Source organism: Tamandua tetradactyla, chromosome 3 (assembly GCF_023851605.1).
Source record: "Tamandua tetradactyla isolate mTamTet1 chromosome 3, mTamTet1.pri, whole genome shotgun sequence".
In the NCBI taxonomy this organism is placed as follows: Eukaryota; Metazoa; Chordata; class Mammalia; order Pilosa; family Myrmecophagidae; genus Tamandua; species Tamandua tetradactyla.
Genome location: NC_135329.1, coordinates 27,245,196 through 27,264,706, shown reverse-complemented (window position 1 = coordinate 27,264,706; position 19,511 = coordinate 27,245,196). Strand labels below are relative to the sequence as shown.

The 19,511-nt window shown below is 34.8% G+C and overlaps 1 protein-coding gene across 5 annotated transcripts in view; it reads right to left on the bottom strand.

Annotated features, from left to right (window-relative positions):
* Positions 1-19,511, bottom strand: part of PPP2R2A (protein phosphatase 2 regulatory subunit Balpha) — a 133,973-nt gene that overhangs the window by 35,090 nt on the left and 79,372 nt on the right. For all 5 annotated transcript variants that reach the window (XM_077152836.1, XM_077152835.1, XM_077152837.1 and 2 more), the window contains one exon: positions 10,560-10,657. In XM_077152836.1, the coding sequence (XP_077008951.1) occupies positions 10,560-10,657 (98 nt within the window). The remainder of the gene's footprint in view (positions 1-10,559; positions 10,658-19,511) is intronic.

Here is a 19,511-nt window from a genome sequence, read left to right as displayed (position 1 = left end):
GAAAATTCTGAAAGCAGCAAGAGAAAAACAATCTACTATAAACAAGGGAAACCAAATAAGACTGAATTCAGACTACTCAACTAGCACCCTGGAAGTGAGAAGGCAGTGGTATGATATATTAAAGATTCTGAAAGAGAAAGATTTCCAGCCAAGAATTCTGTACCCAAATTAGCCTTCAAAACTGAGTGAAAGATTAAAGTTTTCACCAGCAAATAAGTCATGAAAGAATTTGTCAACAAGAGACTGGCCCTACAAGAAATACTAAATGGAGTTCTGCTGGCTGAAAAAAAAAGACAGGAGAGGGAGGTCTGGAGGAGGGCACAGAATTGAAGAGTACTGCTAAGGATAATTTAAAGAATTACCTTTAAAGAGAAAGAGGGAAAAGAATATATAGATCTGACAAATAAAATAAAAAAGGTAAGATGGTGTAATCAAGAAATGTCTTTTCCGAGAAAGGGGGAAAATTCAACTTCCCCATGTGGAGAATTCCTGATATTCTCACAAGCAGTGGGGACAGCCAAAGCAATAAACCAAGCCCTCGATCTTGGAGTTTGCTCATATGAAACTTACCTCTGCAAAGGATAGGCTAAGCCTTCTTGAAATTAGGCCTAAGAGTCAACCCCAGAGAACCTCTTTTGTTGCTCAGATGTGGCCTCTCTCTCTCAGACAACACAACAAGTAAATTCACTGCCATCTCCCGCTATACATGGGACATGACTCCCAGGGGTGTAAACCTTCCTGGCAACGTGGGACAGAAATCCTAGAAAGAGTTGGGACTCAGCATTAAGGGATTGAGAAAACCATCTCGACCAAAAGGGGAAAGAGAGAAATGAGACAAGATAAAGTGTCAATGGCTGAGAGTTGAAGTTATCCTGGAGGTTATTCTTACGCATTTTATAGGTATCACCTTTTTAGGTAAGGAACATTGGAGAGGCTGGAGAGAAGTGCCTGAAAACGTAGAGTTGTGTTCCAGTAGCCATGTTTCTTAAAGATGATTGTATAATGATACAGCTTTCTCAATGTGACTGTGTGATTGTGAAAATCCTGTCTAATGCTCCTTTTATCTACCTTATCAACAGATGACTAAAGCATATGGATTAAAAATAAATAAATAATAGGGGGAACAAATGTTAAAATAAATTTAGTAGACTGAAATGCTAGTAATCAGTGAAAGGGAGTGGTAAGTGGTCATAGAAAAAAATAGGGGAAACAAAGGCTAAAATATATTGGGTAGGTGGAAATACGAGCAGTCAATGAGAGAGAGGGGTAAGGGGTATAGTATGTATGAGTTTTTTTCTTTTTATTTCTTTTTCTGAATTGTTGCAAATGTTCTAAGAAATGATCATGGTGATGAATATACAACTATGTGATGATATTGTGAGTTACTGATTATATACCAAGAATGGAATGATCATAAGGTAATAATGTTCATGTTTGTTGTTACGTTTAAAAACAAATTTTAAATTAAAAAAAAAGAAACACCTTTTCAGTAATAACTTTGAATGTTAATGGACTAAACTTTGCAATTAAAAGATACAGACTGGCAGAATGGATTAAGAAACATAATCCAGCTATATGCTGCTTAAAAGAGACTCATCTTAGACATAAGAATACAAATATATTAAAAGTGAATGGACAGAAAAAGATTTCCACACATGTTGTAACCAAAAGAAAGCAGAAATAGCTATACTAGTATCAGACAAAATAGACTTAAAAGTAAAGACATCATAAGAGACAAGGAAGGACACTACATACTACTTAAAGGGTCAATTCACCAAGAAGACATAACAATCATAAATGCTTATGCTCCCAATCAAGGAGCTCCAAAGTACCTAAGACAAACACTAGCAAAACTGAGGACAGCAACAGATGTTTCAACAATAATAGTAGGAGATTTCAATACACCGCTCTCCTCTATAGACAGAACAACCAGACAGAAGATCAAGAAAGAGAGAGAGAAGCTGAGCAACCTGATAAATGAATTAGACCTAACAGATATATATAGGACATTTCACCTCAAAGTACAAGGATATACATTCTTTTCCAGTGTTCATGGAACATTCTCCAGGATAGGTCATATGCTGGGATATAAAACAGACCTTTATACATTTAAAAACACTGAAATTATTCAAAGCACTGTCTCTGATCACAATGAGATGAAGCTGGAACTCAATAACCACCAAAGAATGGGAACATTCACAAATATATGGAAATTAAATAACACATTCTTAAACAACCAGTGGGTCAAAGAAGAAATTGCTAGAGAAATCAGTAGTTATCTGGAGATGAATGAAAATGAGAGTACAACTTATCAGAACTTACGGTATGCGGCAAAGGCTGTGATGAAAGGGAAATTTATTGCCCTAAAATATCTATATTAAGAAACAAGAAAGAGCAAAAATTGAAGACTTAGCACACCTGAAGGAACTTGAGAAAGAACAACAAACTAACCCCAAAGCAAACAGAAGAAGAGAAATAACAAAGATGAAAGCAGAGATGAATGAATGGGAGAACAAAAGAATAGAAAGAAGTAAAAACGTGAAATTGTAATCCATGTCAAACTCTGAAATATGTTCTACAACTAATTGTGGTGCTGTGTTTGAAATCTATAGCTTTTTTGTATATATGTTTTTTTCACAAAAAAAGAAGGAAAAAAGTCAATTGTGATGATAAAAACATATTTAAGACCTCTAGCCTCCTATATTATTGAATAGCTAGAAGGAAAAATATGAGAGGGCCGTATGGTAGTCCATGACAAATTCTGGGATCTGTCCTGTAACTACTTGTTAAAGAATGCTTTGAAAACTACTGCTTTGTAATTTCTTTGCTTTGTATATATGTTATACCATACAATAAAAAGTGAAAAAAAATTATTGCTGTGTAAACCTGTGTATGTATATAAAACTGGAGTTTAGTTTTCTTCGTAAAAAATAATGTATATTATTAGTCCACTCTCAACGAAAATTTATAAAAAGTTTTCTTATACATCTGAGTAAAATAAAAACTATACATTATATCAGAAAAACTATACATTATATCAAAAAAAAAAAAAAGAAGGGGAAACCCGATCTCATACGATACAAAAAACTAACTCAAAATGGATCAAAGACCTAAATATAAGAACCAGGACTAAAAAAACTCTTAGAAGAAAACGTAGGGAAACATCTTGAGGATTTTCTGTTAGGCAATGGTTTCTTAGACTTTACACCCAGAGCACAAGGCATGGAAGAAAGGATAAATGGAATCTCATCAAAATTAAAGTCCTTTGCATGGAAGTTTTTATCACAAAAGTGAAAAGACAACCTACTCAATGGGAGTTAATATTTGGAAACCACATATCAAATTAGGGTTTAATATCAGAATATATAAAGTCTATAACTCAACAACAAAAAAAGATAAAACAACCCATTTAAAAAACAGCAAGACTTGAATAGACATTCCTCTAAAGAGAATATACAAATATCCAATAAACACATGAAAAGATGCTCAACATCATTAGCTATCAGGGAAATGCAAATCAAAACCACAAAAGAGATACCATCACACACCCACTAAATTGGCTACTATCCAAAAAAACAAAACAAACAAACAAACAAAAAAGGAAAATAAGTGTTGCAAGAAGATGCACATAAAGGAACCCTTGCACACTGCTGGTGGGAATGTAAAATGGTGCAACCACTGTGCAAGGCAAGTTGGCAACTCCTCAGAAAGCTTAGTATAGAATACTGTATGACCTGGCAATCCCACTTGTAGCTATTTAACCAAAAGAACTAAAAACAGGAACTCAAACACTAGTTCACTGATATTCACAGGTATTATTCACAATGTTCAAAGGATGGAAGCAACCCAGCTGTCCATCAAACGATAAATAGATGAAGAAAATATGGTATATAAATACAATGGAATACTATATGCCCATAAAAAAGAATGACGTTTTAATGCAAGCAACAACACAGATGAACCTTGCAGACATCAAGCTGAGTGAAATAAACTGGAAACAAAAGGACAAATCCTGCATGAAATAGTGTATGAAACACTTATATGAAATAAGTAGAATATGTAAACTCATAAAATCAGAAGTTCCCAGTGGCTGGGTGTGAGGGGAACAGGAAGTTAATGTTTAATTGGTACAGAGTTTCTACTTGAGGAGACAGAAGAGTTTCAGCAACAGAAGATGGTGACAGGACAGAGGCAGAATTTTGTGAATGTAATTAACACCACACTGAACTGCACATTTGAAAAGGAGTATTCTAGGTTGCATATGTTACCAAGCACACAAAAATAAAGCCAAAGAACAGTATGGCAGAGAGTGAACTTAATGTAAATAGGGGGCTGAAGTTAAAGTATAATCATAATAAATACTGTTTAGTCAACAGCAATAAAAATATCACATTAATGTAAAACATTAATAGGGAAAACCGTGTGCGAGGGGTATATGTAGGAACTCTACTTTCTGTAAACCTACAACTGGTCTAATTAAAAAAAGAAAACAAAAATAATAAGTCTGAGGATCAAGGGCTTTCCCTATTCGATATAACTACAGTTTTGAAACTGATTTTCCTGTATAATTTATAATAATTAGGGTCACTGACACATGCAACTCAGCAAAAGAACCTTGAAGATATTATGCTGAGTGAAATAAGCCAGAAACAAAAGGACAAATATCTGTGAAGTTCTCAATAATATGGACTAAATGTAATGAGCAAACTCTGAGAACTGACTTCAAGAGCACAGGTTATCAGGGCATAGAATCAGGGAATAGAAGACAATTAAGGAGTACAGAATGTTCAATAAGGCTTGCTGTAAAGGTTCCTAGATTGTAAATTCTTACAGCAGGCTCATCTACTCCTGAGTTTTAATTGTTATTTCTAAATTCTGAGATGCTGAGCTCTTTGTGTATAACCTGGTATTTCCTGAAACTCTCAGTATCTGTGTGACACCCAAGACTCAGAGTGAGAGTTCTGAAGATCTGCAAGTCAGCATTACTCCGTACAGCAACTGCTAAAGAAGGTGAAAAAGAGATCAGACTTCAAGTAAGAAATACAAATGAAGGAGACTTGGTTAAGACTAAGGTAAATCAGAATAGAACGTAAAAGACAATAATGACTGTATTTTAAAACTTCAACTTCTGTGGAGACCAAAGGAAGAGATATTTGGTAAAAAATTTGTTTTCTGTGGCACTAGCTAATTTAATCTATGTGGTTGGTTTAAACAACATGATTACATGGAACCTAGAATAACGAATGAAATCTTGTTATTCTGTACATGTTAATGCAATACCCCTATACATCTCAGAGTATTTGGGGCAGAAAAAAAAAAATAAGATTTGCAAAGTCCCTTTGAGGAACTGGGGGTAAAAAGTAGAAACATTAAAACTTCCCTACCTGGGGAATTCTTGATATTCTCTCAAATATGAGGGGCTGCTAATTTAATAAACCCCAAACCCTCGATCTTGGGACTTGCCCTTATGAAAATTATTCCTGCAAAGGAGAAGCTAACCCTACTTATAATGATGCTTAAGAGTCACCTCCAGAAACCTCTATGGTTGCTCATATGTGGCCTCTCTCTCTCTCAAAGTCAACTCTGCAAGTAAACTCACTACCCACCCCACCCTCCCACTATGTGGGACATGAGTCCCAGAGATGAGCCTGGCCCTGGCATCATGAGATTGAGAAAGCCTTTTGACCAAAAGGAAGAAAAGAAATGAAGTAAAATTTCAGTAGGTAAGAAAACTAGAATCATGAGGTCATTCTGAAAGTTACTCTTATGCATTAAATAGATATTCCTTTTTAGTTTCTAGTGTATTAGAATAACTAGATGGAAAGACCTGAAACTGTTGAACTGCAATCCAGTAGTCTTGATTCGTGATGATGACTGTGTAACTATATAGCTTTCATCTCTGGGACTCATGTCCCACATAGTGGGAGGATGGAGTGGGTAGTGACCGTGTGATTGTGAAAACTTTGTGATTGGCACTCCTTTATCCAGGATATGGGCAAATGAGTGTTCTTTATTATTTTATTTTTATATATATTGTTGGAGTAATGAAAATATTAAAAAACTTATTATGGTGATGAATGCACAACTATATGATGATACTGTGAGCCACTGATTGTATACTCTGGAAGAATTATATGGTGTGTGAATATATCTCAATAAAATTGCATTTATTAATAATAATAACAATAAGGGACATAACCTTATCAGGTTAGGATCACAGACCCTCTCCCCTATTTGTAACTAACTGGTCAAACAGATCATAGTAGTAGAAAGGGTGAACTAAAGAACCCACTGCCACCATCATCACAGCAATAACAAACAATGAGAGGTGTTAGTCTAGAATCTTGGAGTAAAAAAAGGGAAGTCTAAATATGTGACGTTATGAATGGGATCCATTGTCTATTTTAGGATAGAATGTTCCTTTTTTCATTCAACAATCATTTCTCTTTCAGAATTAAGAGAAGAATTCAATAACTAACTCTCTGCTGACCTAAAATGTTATCGCTTAATAAAGAAAACCATGAATAAGTTCTTCAAATTGGGAGAGTCTAGGATATTTGGTCTCTGGTACCTAGAGATTCTGCTTTAGCCATCTTGAGGAACAGTCTAGAAATCTGCATTTTAAATGTCCCAGGTAATTCTAACATTTTTGCACTCTGAAAAGCACTAAAAGAGACTGAAATGTGAACTAACAGAAGAATCTTACTTCGTAGGAAGTTTAATTTGAAAGAAATCTTCATGATAATTTCTTCAGCTTCTTGTGTGTTTTCTTCTATAATACTTCCGACCGATGAGAATCCAGCTCTTATATTTACAAAACAAACTCATGTCTTCTTCCACACAAGCCTTTAGATGTCAGAATTCTTCTTATTCTCCTCTTCTAGTTATGCAGCTTTAATGCCTTCCACCATTCCTCACTGAAATTTCTAAATTTACTATTCTGACTGGCACCCAGTAGGTACCTTGTAAGTGAAGGCTGCAAAATCACCCAAACAGAGAGCTCTGTTTTCTCATTTAAATAAACATCAAACTAAGTGAACCTTTTTGTATAAATGAGACTGAAATCTGTTAGACTACATCTAGTTGATCTTAATCCCCATTCTAACATCTTTTATGATGAGTATGCATCATACCAATAAAGAATATAGAAAAAATGCAAAAAAGGGAATAACTTCCTTTCTCATCTTTCTCCTGTAGTATCCTATCCCTTAAAAGTCACCCTTCCCAATACATTTTACCTTGGTACGTGTATTAGAAAGTCTCAGAAGAAACTGAAGGTCTAAGCAATCCAAAAGCAGCAGGAAAGTAGCTACATAAACCATTACCAAATGTGAAACCCATGGGAACAAAAGAAATTTCTCTAAAAATGACAGCACATCAACAACCATTCTAATAACTGCTTGAAATCTTCCGAGAGAAATTTTATCAATACCTTCATTAATGAAAAGAATACCCACCATACACTTTTTTGTTGCCAAAAACTATTATAAGCCAGAAAATAAGTTAGAAAGCTGGGTCAATTATTTCAGGACATGCTATAAAGAACACTGGATTAGATAACAGAATTGTTGGTTCTTACTGACCATGTGTTATCTGTGATTCTTCAGTGAAATCATTTTACCTCTCTTTGTGCCTCAATTTCCTTTCATGCCCTGCTTTTATCACATAGACTGTTATTAATAGAAAACCTATACAAATATATCAATTTAAAGACACTATTATATAATACCTAAAAATGTAGGGTTACCAGGTGAATTATACTTAAACTAAACTAAGAACCTCTAAATGACTACTCAGTTTCGTGGTTTTGACTGGGGAATATATGGACAGGAAGCAAGGGGACACAGATAACAGCCAGGATGACAGACAGGGGATCTACTACTTATGAAGGGTAAAGAAGTGAGAAGGAAAGGAGATATTAAAGATATCAAAGTATCAAGTTCACTGCTGCTACTCTCTGGACTTTGCTCTTAATTAAGCAAGGACAATACAAAGAAGGGGCAGAGATATTTAGCAAGGTACCCTGCCACTGGGTAAGAGGATAAAACCACAATGGCAATGTGTTTTGCAAACAAAGCCAGTCCAACACAAACAACTAAGAAAAACCCTCTGGACAGTCACCAGTGTATACTGGAATATAGACACAATAGCTATGGTTGTCAGGAGAGACTGGATGGAAATTAAGAAACCCAAATCCTAATCCCAGGAGCTTTGCTAATGAACTAAGCAATGTAATAATCTTGTTAAATAAACTTATTCTTTCTAGGAATTATCTAAAAATGAGGAAAAGATTACCTCTAAGGTCTCTTCCACTTTTAAATTTTAACACTATTTTACAGTGATACACAGATGAGTTCTTAAGATCTAATGCAAGTATGTTAGTTACTGAAATAAAAGTACTTCTATGAGTAAGGTACCTATATTTATAATCAATGACATAGATCCTGAAGACAACACTACACTAGAAATGCCAGTATAAGGCATGGCTTAAAAATATGGAGGATACTCAATATATATATATATATATATATAATACGGAGGATATAGGGTAAAACACACTAAATTTAGTATGGTAACAAAAGTTTCAGGGGAAAAAGTCAATCATCAGCATCACCATTGTTAATTAATCTGTAACTTTTAAAAACATACTGATATTAAGTAATTCTCACAAGATATATACTAATCTGAGGTTCTAAATGATAAATTCCTCTTTCTTAAATTCTTAAAAACAACTAAGAAGAATGAAGATACATGAAAAAGGTAGTCTTTTCATTTTGTGTCCTTACTCAAGTCACTGTTCATTTTTTCTTATAAAAACGTGTTGGAAATATTCGCTCTTTTAAAATCTTCAGAATTTCAGAAAAGAATTACAGTAAATGAATGTTCTTTGGTTTTATTTTCTAATGCAAGTAAAATGTCAGAACAATTTCCGTAACTACTTGTTAGATCTCCAATTTCAATTTAATACATTACTGACAGCTTTTAGGAAAATATTAAACTATTACTTTGATCTCATCTACTAAACCCACGTTAACGCAAACATTCCCCATTTTCCTTAAATTTCAGCCATTTTTTCCAGATTTGAAAATGACTTAATAAATACTGAAGGGCAGAGAATGTCCATGGGGAAAGCCTGCTCTAGATACTGAATAAAGAAAAACATAACATTCACGTTTTGGCTATATAACATGAAAGGAGCACTGAAAAGATCACATGCAGAAGTTCTCGGTTCTAGTTGGTGGTTCTGCTGCTAGATAATCAAGTGATCTCTTTATGTTGTGACTTTCTCATTTGTAAATAAAGGGAAAATGTAATAATCAGCATGGTTCCATTTCAACTCTTAGAATTTCAATATTCTTACAGTAAAGTTTTCAGATGCCTGAAAATAGGAACAGAAAACTGAATTAGCACCACCCCTCAACCCACAAGACCACTCTTTGTTAAGAAAAGCTTGAGCCTTATTTTCATATTTTCTTCCAACCAAAAAAATAAAACGTAAAAAATAAAAAAGTAAAAGGAGACATATTTAGTGTGTGCATCTTCGAACCAGACACTATTAATCATTTCTTTTAAAATTAAATTACCTACCTCACTGGGGTGCTGTGAGGATTAATTCATTAGTGTTTGTAAAGCACTTTGAGATCCTCAGGTCAAAGGCGCTATAGAAGTGCAAAGTAGTAGTATTATTACTAGATTCTCTGCTTATTTAGGGAATTTCACAATCCTTTAAAACCTAGCTCTGTTTTATAGTTCAGACATCTATCTGTAAAGTCCTGCAATTTATTCACGTTACTTTAAACTCTTTTTGAACATACTGAAAGTCAGGGGCAAGATGTTTCAAAACAAGTGATGATAAGGGTTTAACTTTGATCTGTAAATGGAGTGAGTAAGGGAAAACCCAGTGACATAAAATTGTAGTGAAACATATTGTCAATCAGATTTAGAAGTGTGCCTAAGTTATATTAAAACCAAAGCTAAACAAAAACCTGCTTTTACTGCAGTTTCTGCAATGAGAAATTCCCTTCTTCAAGGAGAAGAAACAATTTTCAATTCAACTCAATTTGAAATCTAAGTTACATGAATATATATGCAAGTGTTACTTAAACCTTTACTTATAAATCGTAGCAATAGTGGTAGTAATGAACTGATATCAAAATAACTGAGCTGACTTTTCTTTAAACTATCCTACTCCCCCCTATTACACAAAGCAATGTAAGCACTGAAAAGATCAAATCAACTTTGCTTTATAGAGTTTTAAGAGAAAAATTACAACTGAGGGAGAAGGCTTCAAAACAAAGCCAAAGTATTGGATTAGTTCACCACTTTCCACCCCTTCCCTAGCCAAATCTTTTTAAAATTAAAGTGCTGTACTTTTAAATCAAAACACACGCACATATACACAAAGATAAGAGAACCAGAGCTATCTTTATATTGGATATTCTGCTTGATAAAGAGATACTTCTTTTTTAAAAGCCAACATCCTCTGGTGTAACTGAGTTGAGATTTTCCAGTGCAACACAAGATCCAACTGAAATTTAGATATTAAACTTCACACTTACCTCCTGCTCCTGTTGAAAGATGACAACTCTACCACCTTTATCTCCTGTTGCCAGTAATTCTCCAGAATGATTGAATTCTACTGTAGAAATTATATCTGCTGTATAATTGAAACAAACAAAAAAAAGACATTAGGTTTTCTTTCCCAACTTATTATAATTTTACAACTTAGCACGTTTCTCCTAATATAATCCAAGTCAGTATAGCAAACTACCATCAGAAACACAGTGAATTGAAAGTTCCTTCAAGAACATTTGGTCCACCAAAAAACATTCCCTGGAGGCAGGAAGGGGGAAACCCAGTAGGAAACTATTTTTTAAATAGGAATACAATGAATAATAATTACTAGTGGTTTATTTTACTAAACTTGTGAATGCCAAGAAATCAACAATTTGTGAAACATTCTATGATAGCTTAAGGGCTACAGAGTAATCCCTTAAATTCTTTGGCTGAGTTCACATGTGAGCATATGTGGAATGAACTCAACAGGGAATGGGAAAGAGCCACCTGGGAGCTTACATAGTACTCAGACTAGTTAGGGTTACCCCCAGCCAAAACAGAGAAACCCCTGATTTAATAAGGTACCAGGTAGAATACTTGGAAGAGTATCACCACAGCAGTGAGGCTAAATCAACCCTAGACTGAAGGCTGCTCTAAACTTGTCCTTGTTTAAAAGCAAAACTATGACATACTCCTAACAACAGAACCCAATATATATATATATGGAAAAATGGAAAGAACTGATGGGAGAAGAACTGATGGGAGAAACAGACAATAATACTTGGGAGAATTCAGCCACCACTTTCAATAATGGATAAACCAAACAGATCAATAAGATAACTAAGAACTTGCACAGTGCTATAAACGAATTTGACCAGATTGATATAAACAGAACACGCCACTCAACAAGAGCAAAATATGCATTCTTATCAGGTACACAGGGATCATTTCCCAGGAGAGAAGCCATGTATGCCACAAAACGGGTCTTAATAAATTTTAAAAGATGTACTATACAAAGTAACTTTTCTGATCACAATGGAATGAAGCCAGAAATTACGAGCAAAAGACAACTGGAAAACTCACAAATATGTGGAAATTAAACAACAAACTTGTAAATAACCAAAGTTATCAATGAAGAAATCAGAAAGGAAATTAGAAAATACCCTGAGATGATTGGGAATAAAAAATACCAAAATTATGAGGTGCAGTGAAAGCAGTAGAATGATAAAAAAGACTACCTATATTAAAAGGAAGTTCTCAAATCAATAACCTAACTAGCACACCTTAAAGGAACTAGAAAGACCAAGAGCATATAAACCCCAAACCAGCTGACGTAATCAGCAACAGACGAGCTTCACGCCATTGGCCCATGTCCATAACTAGGCACCTTCACTTACCAAAGTTGACACCTGAATCTAACTACCACAGCGGGACATGACTCCCAAGGGTGTAAACCTCCCTAGCAATATGGGACAGAAATCCTAGAATGAGCTGGGACTCAGCATCAAGAGATTGAGAAAATCTTCTCGACCGAAAGGCAGAAGAGAGAAATGAGAGAAAATAAAGTGTCAGTGGCTGAGAGATTTCAGAGTTGAGAGGTTATCCTGGAGGTTATTCTTACGCATTTTATAGATATCCTTTTAGTTTAAGGTGTATTAGAGAGGCTAGAGGGAAGTGCCTGAAGGTGTAGAGCTGTGTTCCAGTAACCATGTTTCTTGATGAGGATTGTATAATGATATAACTTTCACAGTGTGACTGTGTGGTTGTGAAAACCTTGTGTCTGGTGCTCCTTTTATCTACGGTATGGACAGATGAGTAAAAAAAAAAGACATGGATTAAAAATAAATAAATAATAGGGGAAACAGATGTTAAAATAAATTGAGCTGAGTAGATGGAATACTAGTGGTCAATGAGAGTGGGGGTAAAGGGGTATGGTATGTATGAGTTTTTTCTTTTTTCTTTTTATTTCTTTTTCTGAAGTGATGCAAATGTTCTAAAAAAGGATCATGGGTTGCATATGTAGAATGGTATAATTTCTAAATGTTGGGTTAATTTCTTTTTTTCTGTTAATTAATAAAAAAAAGGATCATAGTGATGAATATACTACAATGTTATGATGTTGTGAGCCACTGATTGTACACCATACACAGAATGTTTATATGTTAAGAATGGATGTTTGTATGTTGTTTTGGCTTGATAATAATAAATAAATTATTAAGGCAAAATGATCAAAGACCTAAATTTAAGAGTTAAAACTATTAAATTTTTGAAAATATCAACACTATCTATCACAGCAACAGCAGAGGTAAATAACGGGGAGGGACAAGGGTTAGGAGGTTTAGATTTCCTATTTGGCGAGGGTGTATTTATTGGTTTTCTTTCTCTTGGGGACAATGAAATTATCTAAAATTGAGAATGTTGATGGACTGTAGACTTTGGGCACTATACATGAGGCCTGATGAATTCAGGGGGATGAAGGATGCACTGACTGACTGCAGTAGACTGATGAATGATGATGTATACTTGTCAACAAAGATTGTGCTGCTACAACAAGGAACAAAGTCGTGAGGCATGCAATGATGCAAATGAACATGTGGGACATTTGGTGAGGCAAAATAAGCCAGGAACAAAAGTACAATGGTATGGTCACCTTTACAAAATGCTTGTAAGAAAACAAGGGCCTAGATGGTAAGCTTTTAGAGCAGACACATTAAGTCCAGAGTGGTGATTATTATTTATGGACTTCGAGAGGCTGTTTTATATACATATATATAACCTGATATTTAGAGATAAGAACAAAGCTGATCAGGTTGGGGTTAAAGTAATTCACAACACAGAGGTATGGAAGACATTGTCTATATGTTAGAACCATACATGAGACCAAAGGAAGAAAGGTTTATTTGGTCTGGAACTGAAATTTTCAGTAGCATATAATCTAACTTAACCTATCTGTATAGCTCATTTGAACAACTGAAACACAGGGAGCCCAGAACAAGATAAGATAGTGGTCCTTTAATCCTGTGTGGATTATTCTAATGCCTGGATACATTCTGAAGTATATTAAACAGATAATCAAAAAGTATTAGCAAAGTGCCCTTAGGGAGGGGAGGAAAGAATATGGAACTATTAAATCTTACCATCAGGGAATCCTCTGATACTGTGTCAAACTTTAGGGATACCCAAATCAATAAGCCATGTCCTTGATCATGAGACTTACTCTTGTGAAGCTTATGTTGGTAGCGGAGAAGCAGAGACTACCTGTAGGCATGCCTAAGAGTTACTTCTGGAGGACATCTTTTGTTGCTCAGATGTGACCTCACTCTCTCTAAGCCCAACTCTGCAAGTGAAATCACTGCCCTCCCCACTATGGGTGACATGACTCGGGTGAAAGTCTCCCTGGCGACGTGGGATATAACTCCCAGGGATGAATTTGGCCCTGGCACTGTGGGATCAACCATTCATCCTGACCAAAAGGGGGAAAAGAAGTGTAACTAATAAAAGTACCAGTGGCAGAGAGAGTTCAAATAGAGTTGGGAGGCTACTCTAGAGGTCACTCTTACACAAGCTTCAGTTAAACAATGATATCTATCATAACTCACCAAACCCCAACCAAAACCATTCCTGCCAATCCTAAAGAACACCTAGGGCAATATATAAGATTCTACAAAGGTTCCATGCACTAGGGTAACTTTCTAGAAACCTACAACCTCCAGATGGGTCCCTGGACCAGATAAGTCCTGAAACCTAGAGTGGCCAGCCTCTTCAAAACATCAGCTAGTTACATCTCCCAACCCGATAATACTGATAGCCCCTTCCAACATGAAAAAGTTAAAATGGGCATAGCCCAAATCCCCCTACAGAATGGGAGAAAGATTAATGGTGATAGTAGAGTTATACAGAGAAGGTAGGGTTTAACAACTGAACGACTGCTATATCATTATATTGATATTTCTTTTAGTCTCCAGGATCTTTCACCAGTTAGAAGTAAAAACCCAAAATCATGGAATTACAGCCCATACCAAACTCTGAAATCTGTTCTACAACTAATTGTTGTGCTGTGCTTTGAAATTCACTGTTTCTTTTTTTTTTTTTTGGATATATGTTATTTTTCACAAAGAATAAAAAAAGTTTAAAAAGTATTGCTCTAGGCTCCAATATTCGTGAGCAGTTAGAAGGAAAAATCTGAGACGATGGTATGGTAACCCATGACAAACTCTGGGGTCTGTCCTGCAACTACTTGTTGAAGAGTGCCTTGAAAACTACTGCTTTTTTCTTTCTTTGCTTTGTACATATGCTATATTATACAATAAAAAAAAGTTAAAAAAAACGATTAAACTTTTAGGAGAGAATATAGAGGCAATCTTCACGACTATTGACTTTGGCAATGGTTTCTTATGAATGACACTAAAAGCAGAGAAAACAAAACACAAATAAACTAGACTTCATCAAAAGTAAAAGCTCTAAAAAAAATTAAAAACTCTTATGCCTCAAAGGACATTATCAACAGAGTGAAGAGACAGCCCACAGAATAAGAGAAAATATTTGTATATCACATAGCTGATAAAGCATTTAATACCAGATAAAGAATTCCTACAACTCAACATAAAAGATGACCCAATTAAAAACGGGCAAAATGCGTGAACAGACATTTCTTTAAAGATAAACAGGCAGCTGAAACATCTGAAATATGAAAATACAAATGCTAAACAAGCAAATGAAAAATTGCACCACATCATCTCAAAGCAAATCGAAGCTGCAATGAGACACCACTTCAGTTACTAAGATAGCTAGAATTTTTTTTAAATGATAAAAACAAATGCTAGCAAAGATGTGGAGAAATTGGAACCCTGGTACACTGCTGGTGGGAATGTAAAATGGTACAGCTATTGTAGAAAAGTATGGCAGTTCCTCAAAAAATTAAACTAGAATTATTATAGATCCCAGCAATTCAACTTTAATATGTATATCAAAAGATCTAAGAACACAGATTCAATCGGATACTTATCACCAATGTTAATACCAGCAGCATCCACATTAGCCAAAATGTTGAAATAATCCAACTGTTAAATCAACAGGTGAATGGATAAACAAAAGGTGGTATATCTGACGTATCTCTCTCTATGCTCCACAAAGGAAGGAAGAAGGAGGGGAAAAGAAATAGAACCCAAAAATATAATTGATAAATTGATACACAAAGAAAACTTTATACCATATAAAAAATGTATTTTTTCCAAAAAGCTATGCAAGTTTTTAGAAACCCGTACATGAGAAACTTTAAAAATTATAAAGACCATAGACTTTAACCATAATAAAGCTTATTTAACAGCAATAGACTAAAGATTGTTAACAATGGTTTAAATCAACAATTTGGTAGCCTTTAAACTCTTAAGGCAAAAATAAAATTCAACATTGCAATGAAATCTTTAAAAAGATTTACACACACCCAAGCATATAAATATTCAAGACAGCATTGACTGTGTAAAAAAATGATACAATGCTCACTATAAACTAATCAACTTATTAAAAAAAAAAGACCCTAAAAATTCTTCAGACCAAAAGGGAAGAACATGACAGTGGTTCAAAGCAGCATAAAGAACTAAAGAACTCCAGTGAAGGTAACCACTTAGGATAATTATAAATTCTAATAATATTGTTTTGCATTGTTTGGTATGTAACTCCACTTTTCACTTTCCATGGGCACAAAAAGGCAAATGTATAAAAAGTAATGATAAATCTATGGTTTTGGACATACTACATATAAAGATATAAGTGGTAACAAATACAAAACAAGGTGGAGGGATATGGGAAAGGTATATGTGTATACTATTGAAGTTAACCTGTTAAAAACCAAATATGATAGCTCTATATTTAGGATGTCAAATTTTAATCACATGGTAACTAACCAGAAGGAAAATAGATGAAAAACATACCTAGATAGAAAAGTGAAGGCACTCAATATGGTACAACACAAAAAAATCAAATAAATATACAAGTAAGCATTAACATAAGAATTGTGGGGAAGGAAGGGTATAAAGACTTACAAAAGCTAAATAGCCAACTGGCAGAGGAAAGTCTTGCATTATCAGTACTGACTTTGAATGTAAATGGATTAAGCTCTCCTGGCTAAAGGCAGAGACTGGCATAATAGATAAAAAAGTACGACCCAACTATATGCTGTCTGTAACAGACTCACCTTAAATGCAAAGGTACAAGTAAAGTGAATATGAAAGGATGGAAAAAATATACCATGCAAGTAGTAACCATGAGAGAACTGGAGTAGCCATACTAATATAAAACAGAAAAGCAAAAAACACCTACAATGTACAAGGATGGTCATTATATACTGATTTAGGGGTCAATTCAACAAGAAGATTTAACAATTATAAACATATATGCACCTAACAGCAGAGCCCCAAAATACATGAACTACTGATAGATTTGAAGAGAGAAATTAACAGTTCTACATTAACAGAAGACTTTTTAAAATACACTATTTTCAATAACAGAACATTTAGTCAGAAGATCAATAAGGAAATACAGATGCAACAGTGTTGGAGACGATGTGGAGAAATACAAACACTCACTCACTGCTGGTGTGAATATAAGATGGTGAAGCCACTGTGGAAGACAATTTGGCAGTTCCTCAGAAAGCTTAGTGTAAAATAACCATATGATCCGGCAATCCCACTGCTAGCTATATAACCCAAAGAACTGAAAGCAGGAACTCAAACACAATTTGCACACCGATGTTCAGAGACATCATTCATATTGTTCAAAATATGGAAGCAGCTCAAGTATCCATCAGTCGAGGAATAGATAAACAAAATGTGGCATAAAAATAGTATGGAATAATATTCAGCAGCAAAAAGGAATGAAGCTCTGATACATGCAACAACATGGATGAATTTTGAGGATATTGTTGAGTAAAATATTCCAGACACAAAAAAGACCAATATTGTATGATCTCACTGATATAAATTAATAAGAATAAGCAAACGCACAGAATCAGAATCTGGACTTTGTTGCCAGGGGTGGGAATAGGGAATGGGAAGTCAAAGCTTAAAATGTACAGGGTTCCTATTTAGAATGATGGAAATGTTTTGGTAATGGATGGTGGTGATGGTAGCACAATATTGCAAAGTTAATTAACAATACTGAAATACACGTACAAGGGTGGTAAAAAAAGGCTGTATATATGGCAACAGAATAAAAGTTAAAATAAAAATTTATGGAACTGCACTACACAGTGAGCCCAAGTTAAATCAGGGGCTACAGGTAACAGTACAATTATAAAAATGTGCTTTCATCAATTGTAACAAATGTTCCACACCAATGCAAGGTGTTAATAATAGGCTTGTATATGACAATCCTGTATTTTATGCATGATTGTTCTGAAGTCCTGAAATCCCATCACTGAGAGAGAATAACAGGTAATAATTTGTCGAGTAGTTTAGCAAATTCATGCAAATTGCAAAATATATTATATGTATTTATGTATAATGATTTCTATCAAATCACTTCCAAGAATGGAATTATCACATAGATACGAATCTTTAAAGTTGACCTTCTGTGGACTATAGTTAACAGGAATATATTAACACTTTTTCATCAACTGTGACAAATGTACTACACCAATACTAAGAGTGAATAATGGGGGAGATGGAGAGCCTCTTTTGTTGCTCAGATGTGGCCTCTCTCTCTCTTAAGTCAACTCAGCAGGTCAACACACTGCGCTCCCCCTCTGCAAGGGACATGACTCCTAGGGGTGTCAATCTCCCTGGCAATGTGGGACATGAATCCTGGGGATGAGTCAGGACCCAGTATCATCAGAATGAGAAGGTCTTCTTGATGAAAGGGGGAAGAGAGAAATGAAACAAAATAATGTCTCAGTGGCTGAGAGATTTCAAACAGAGTTGGGAGGTTATCCTGGAGGTTATTCTTATGCATTATATAGTTATCCCTTTTTAGTTTAGGGTATACTGAAGTGGCTAGAGGGAAGTACCTGAAACTGTGGAACTGTGTTCCAGTAGCCTTGATTCTTGAAGAACACTGTTTAACTATATAGCTTTTACAGTGTGACTTGTGTAAATGTGAAAACCTTGTGCCTGATACTTCTTTTATCCAGGGTACAGACAGCTAAGTGTTAAAAAAAAAAAAAAAAGTAAATAAAGATTAAAAATTTAATAATAAGGGGAGATAAAGGGTTAAAATTGGGTAGAGTGAAATACTGTGGGTCAATGAGAGGGAGGGATAAGAGGTATGAGACACATGAGTTTTTCTTTTTATTTCTTTTTCTGGAGTGATGCAAATGTTCTAAAAATATTCATAGCAAAGAATATTCAACTATGTGATGATATCATGAGTCACTAATTGTATAATATAGTTGGACTATACATGTATGGATATTTCTCAACAAAAATATTTTAGAAAATAATAATGGGGGAAATAAGGGGTATGGAGGATTTAGGTTTCCTTTTTATTTCTCTTCTGAAGTGCTGAAAATGTTCTAAAATTGGTCATGGGGTTGTACGCACATCTATGTGATGATACTGTGAGCCAGTATACTGCAGACGGTTTATATGGTGTATGAACACAGTATGGTATCCTTTCAAAGTTTGTCCATGTGTACTTGCAAGCGCTCAGTACAAAAACAACAGATCTGTAATAAGAAAGAATGTCTACTGTATACCACTGAGTTTTTTAAAAAAGTTATCTGTATAACACAGACGTGGAAAACTATCAGCGCTTAGATGGGAGATCATGAAACAGACATCTGATTGTCATTAGAATAAAAGTAACAGTGAAAACCTTGATAACATACAAATCTCTGTAAGGTGAAGAAAAGATTAAGATACCAACCCCCAAAATCTAAGGGACTAAATTAAAAAAATACAAACAACAAAAACCCCGACAATACCTAGTACTGGTATGTAACAAACAGAACTCTAACATAT